This window comes from Astatotilapia calliptera, chromosome 8, assembly GCF_964374335.1.
Source record: "Astatotilapia calliptera chromosome 8, fAstCal68.1, whole genome shotgun sequence".
NCBI classification, from domain to species: domain Eukaryota; kingdom Metazoa; phylum Chordata; class Actinopteri; order Cichliformes; family Cichlidae; genus Astatotilapia; species Astatotilapia calliptera.
The window spans coordinates 1,000,328-1,005,481 of record NC_137429.1 but is presented as its reverse complement, the minus strand read 5'-3'; the positions used below and the strand labels follow the sequence as shown (position 1 = coordinate 1,005,481).

The following is a 5,154-nucleotide window of genomic DNA, read 5'->3' as shown; positions in this document are numbered from 1 at the left end:
CAACACAGAAAAGCTGCGACTGGAACATGTTTGTCCTGCACCTGCTCGGGTCGCCACCAACACTCAGGCTTTCAGGCTCTGAACAGAGAGCAAAGGGTGATTTAGCATCTGTGGTGACTAACGAGGAAGCTGGACACGCCTCTCCAGAAGTGGAACGCAGCCTTCACAGATGTGAAGGGAAGGCACCACGAATCATATCCCACAGCTTCACATCTGTCGGCTGCTCTCTGTTTGAGCCTGAAAGTGTTGGTATGTGACTGAACTTAAACCTACTCCGTGCCCCAAACGCTCACTAACAACCTGTTGCAAAGTTTTTCTCTGGATGAAAGTCATTTATCTGGAATACAGTGGCTTGCAAAAGTATTCGGCCCCCTTGAACTTTCCCACATTTTGTCACATTACAGCCACAAACATGAATCAATTTTGTTGGAATTCCAGGTGAAAGACCAACACAAAGTGGTGTCCACGTGAGGAGTGGACCGAAAATCAGACATGATTCCAAACATGTTTTACAAATAAATAACTGCAAAGTGGGGTGTGCGTAATTATTCAGCCCCCTGAGGCGATACTTTGCAGAACCAGCTTTTGCTGCAGTTACTGTCACAGTCCGGCGAGGGCAGACTGTATGTGTTGACAAAAGGACCCAAAACGCAGACTCCAAAAACTTTAACAAAAAACAAGCCGTTTATTGAGGCTAGCAAAAAGGTACAAACAAAAGGGCATTGGTGAAACGAAACAATAACCTAAACTGGGTGAACTAAAACTAAACATGAAAAAACCTTAAACATGGTGAACTGACATAGATTCCTGAAGTTGTGACATGGATGAGCAGACGACCTGACAAAGAACGACTGAAAGCACACGGACTAAATACACACAGGAGGATAATGAGTGACTTATGTATGTATATGTATATATTGTACTATTCTTAGTTAGTGTATTGTCTGTCTTGTCTTAATGTTGGTTTATAATGGAGCACTGTAACAAAAAATAATTTCCCCCAGGGATCAATAAAGTATTCTGATTCTGATTCTGAATGAGGGAAGTGGGAACACATGGAGAAACAGCTGACACACATGAACATAACGACGTCACCAGGAGAGAGTAACACTAAAAACATTGAACATAGGAACACAGGACTCCTTCAAAATAAAACAGGAAATATAATGAGACGCAGACCTGACAACATAAGACACACAGACATGAAACACACGAAGGGCAAGGGAGACTTCACAGGGGTTGAAAACACAAGGGGGAGCTAATAAGCAAATGAACATAGGAAACCTACTAAGGTTAAACATACACTATAAACATCAAAAGAACTAAAACTCAAAACGCTGGGTCATAAGACCCAGGATGGTGACAGTTACAGCCGACTCGAGGGAGGAAGTCAGTTATAAAAAGCTGATCGCTGGAGAGGCGCTGCTCCTATCTGATCAGATAAGGCGTGACAGGGTGGAGGTATTTACATCTGTTAATGTAAATTATAAAAATAACTTGAGTTTCAAACTACAAACTGACCCACCCTCCACCCACTGACACCACCCACTCACTTTCAGAGGAACTGAGCAGTCATCGGGGTCGATTCTGGTTCATTCTTCAGTGGCAGTGTTAGCGAGCGTCACACTTACTGACACACAGATATGTGTGTGTGTGGTTTCTGGGAATTTAGTGTGTGTGTGTGTGTGTGTGTGTGTGTGTGTGTGTGTGTGTGTGTGTGTGTGTGTGTGTGTGTGTGTGTGTGTGTGTGTGTGTGTCTGCGTGGTTTCTGGGAATTTAGTGTGTGTATTCTGTGGAGCTGCTCCTTCAGCCAGGATCAACAGAAACATCAGGAGCTCTGCAGACTTCCTCCAGACTCACACAGTCGTTTGTCCCTGATGTAAACTTTACTTCAGCTGCGTCATCCTCCCACACGTGCATGCAGCGCTTTACTTTAGCCACCAGGCCCACCCACACGGATTCCCCAGGGGAACTCCGAGGAACAACTCTGTGATTAGCAGAAAACTCCACATCACCAAATTCATCCCGACTTTATTTGGGAAGCTGTGAGTTAGTAGCTGAAACTTCATTTTTCTGTTTCGTTTCACAGAGAACGTGAATTTTAACAAGCAGCAGTTAGAAACACAATTTAAACTTTTGTCATCGCAAATGTTTTGATGTTGTGGTTTATTTTTAGAGGATTCGATGTTAAGACAAATGTCGAAGAGCTGCTCTGGTAAATCTCATTCTTCTATCGTTTATGTCGTTCAGAGCGTGAATATCTCTCTGTAGGTTTAATAATTATATCTGAATAAATTGGATTTAAAGGAAAAATACAGCAAATCCCACTGCAGGTCAGCACTATGATGACATCATTAAACAAAGCTGCATTTCATATTTGTAATATTAAACGTGTGCAGTGTTATTATCTTAAATCTAATTATTTATTCCAATATGATCATCGATCGTTAACTTTTATTTTTCAAAAGGTAAAGCCAAGAGCTTCCTAATGTTTTCATAGTGAAGATTAAATATATACGATTTTTAGCTTAATAATATTACATAATAATATTTGTGATTATGAATCCAGTACTGACTCCGCCTCCTGGTCCGCTGAAGACGCAGCGTCCAGGTGAACAGAGCATGCATCAGTGTTTGGACATGTTCTTATTTTAAACATGTAAATACTTGTTTATGTTATTTATCATGAAACATCTGTAAAAACACAAAAGATGAAGTTTGTAGAAACACGCAAACTTTTATAAAGCTTTACGGCACATTTGTGATGCCTCGCGACGCTCGACTGACACGTGACGAGAAGAGACGGCGAGGAATGTGAGCCTTCATCATCAGAGGAAACAACCTGTCGTCATCATCCTCAGTGAGTCTGAACCACTGTAAGCTCACACATTCATTTCTCATAATGCTGACACACACACACGCACGAGTACACAAGTACACACATCCTGTACTTCAGCAGAGGTACAGACTCTCACGCACCACAAAGTTGAAGCACAGCTTCTTTAATGTTCACTTAGAGCCTCAGGTGTGTGAACCTGCACGGCTCAGGTGTGGCAGCGCGGGCTAACACCGCAGCTGTAGCTAAAGGCTGCTTCAGCCCGTGTAAACATCACACACGTGCTCAACCTGCCAACAATGGAAGCAGGTGAGCGGCTCTCACAGGGACAATCCTCAGTGCACAGTGAAAGAGCCTGCTGTGGAATGTGGAAGTGGGAGTGTGGGAGTGTGGGAGGGAGGGTTTTCCATTTTCCCTCCGGCAGTAGGAAACATCCCAATAAGGACGGCAGGGCGGGTTCTTGCTGCTGACGCTGTGTGGGCGGGGCCTGCTGCCTGATTAAATGGAGCAGTGGTGATGAAGGCGAGCAGAGCTCCGACTGTGAGACAAACTGAAGGATGGCGATGCTGCTGCAGCCTCTGTGGACCTTCGTGCTGGGACACGCCCCCCTCCTGCGCTCGCCCTTCTTCCCCGTGCTCTTCTCGCTCTGCGTCTACCTGTCCTTCTGCCTGCCCTTCCTGCTGCTGGACGCGCTGTCCACCAGGTGGGCGTGGGTGCTCAGGTACAAGCTGCAGCCTCAGAGCTCCGTCAGCTGGTCGTCGGTGCGGCGCTGCCTGGCTCTGACGCTCTACAACCACCTGGTCTTCATCTTCCCGCTCACCGTGCTGCACTGGTACCTGAGGCCGGTGCACCTGACCGAGGAGGCCCCGCCCCTTCCGCGCCTGCTGGCTCAGGTGCTCGTGTGCCTGCTGCTCTTTGACTTCCAGAGCTTCGCCTGGCACCTGCTGCACCACCGAGTGCCCTGGCTCTACCGCACCTTCCACAAGGTGAGTCCCCGAGGACGATGGCGGTGGTGACGATGTCACGCCTTTGTTCTTCCTCCACCTCACGCTCTCTCTCCTCCTCCTGCAGGTGCACCACACCTACACCTCCACCTCCGCCCTCACCGCCGAGTACTCGGGCACCTGGGAGACCCTCAGCCTGGGCCTGTTCGCTGCCGCCAACCCCCTCCTGCTGGGCTGCCACCCGCTCACCGAGCTCGCCTTCTTCGTGGTCAACATCTGGCTGTCGGTGGAGGATCACTGCGGCTACGACCTGCCGTGGGCCACGCACCGCCTGGTGCCGCTGGGGCTGTACGGCGGGGCGCGCCACCACGACCTTCACCACCTCAAGTCCAAGTGCAACTTTGCGCCGTACTTCACCCACTGGGACCGCCTGGCCGGGACGCTGCAGACGCAGGACTGAGCCGCCGTGATGGCGAGGAGCTGATGTAGAGACGTTTTCTATTTATTTATTTATTCCTGTTTTTATTTATTATGCCACTTCTGAGCCCACCAATCACAGCGGGCTCTCCTCGACTCGCTGCTCCTCTCTGACGTAGAGACGGAGCAGTCGGAGCCACGAGAGCGCCGTGAGCCGTCGACGGCGTGAGCACGTTAACTGATACCGGACAGATGTGCCGATGAGGCAGCTGGCTGCGAGCGCGGGACAGACGAAAGTGAAACGAGGGACAGAGATAAGCTGGCGAGGAAGACGAGGAGTCGCGCCGCCGCTGAAGGAGAAGCGCGGCGTCAGAGGGAAACTGGAAAGTTTGATTCTGAACTGGGAAGTGAAAGTTTGAGCACTGAAGACAAAATGAAGCTAAAATAAAGTTTGTGAAGAGAAACACACAAGTCTGTTTCCTGTTTGTGTCCAAAACACACACACAGAGACACACACACACACAGACACACACACACAGACACACACACACACACACAGACACACACACACACACACAGACACACACACAGACACACACACACAGAGACACACACACACACAGACACACACACAGACACACGCAGACACACACACAGACACACACACACAGACACACACACACACACACACACACACACACCTGTGTGTCTGTGAGCTTCAGCAGGAGACAGATCGTTGGTGGAGACGATCTCTGAACGTCACGATTCAAACAGCATCTGTGAACATTCAGCAGGAATAAAGTTTATTGTTAATAATCACAATTATTCAGCACGTCGTCTGCAGAGACGTCGTCATGTTGTTTAAGTAAAAATGGAGGCAGAGCCTTCAGTTTTTAGGCCCCATCTCATCTTAATGACCTTATATTACCATACCACCCCATTTGAGCACTTTTCAGG

General features: G+C 48.3%; 1 protein-coding gene across 1 annotated transcript; it reads left to right on the top strand.

Annotated features, from left to right (window-relative positions):
- The first annotated feature begins 3,343 nt into the window (after window positions 1-3,343).
- ch25h (cholesterol 25-hydroxylase) lies at window positions 3,344-4,668 on the top strand. The gene is made up of 2 exons (XM_026177657.2): window positions 3,344-3,822; window positions 3,908-4,668. Exons 1-2 carry the CDS (start codon window positions 3,394-3,396, stop codon window positions 4,238-4,240), a joined length of 762 nt encoding a protein of 253 aa, XP_026033442.1. The 5' UTR covers window positions 3,344-3,393; the 3' UTR covers window positions 4,241-4,668.
- Window positions 4,669-5,154: the final 486 nt, after the last annotated feature.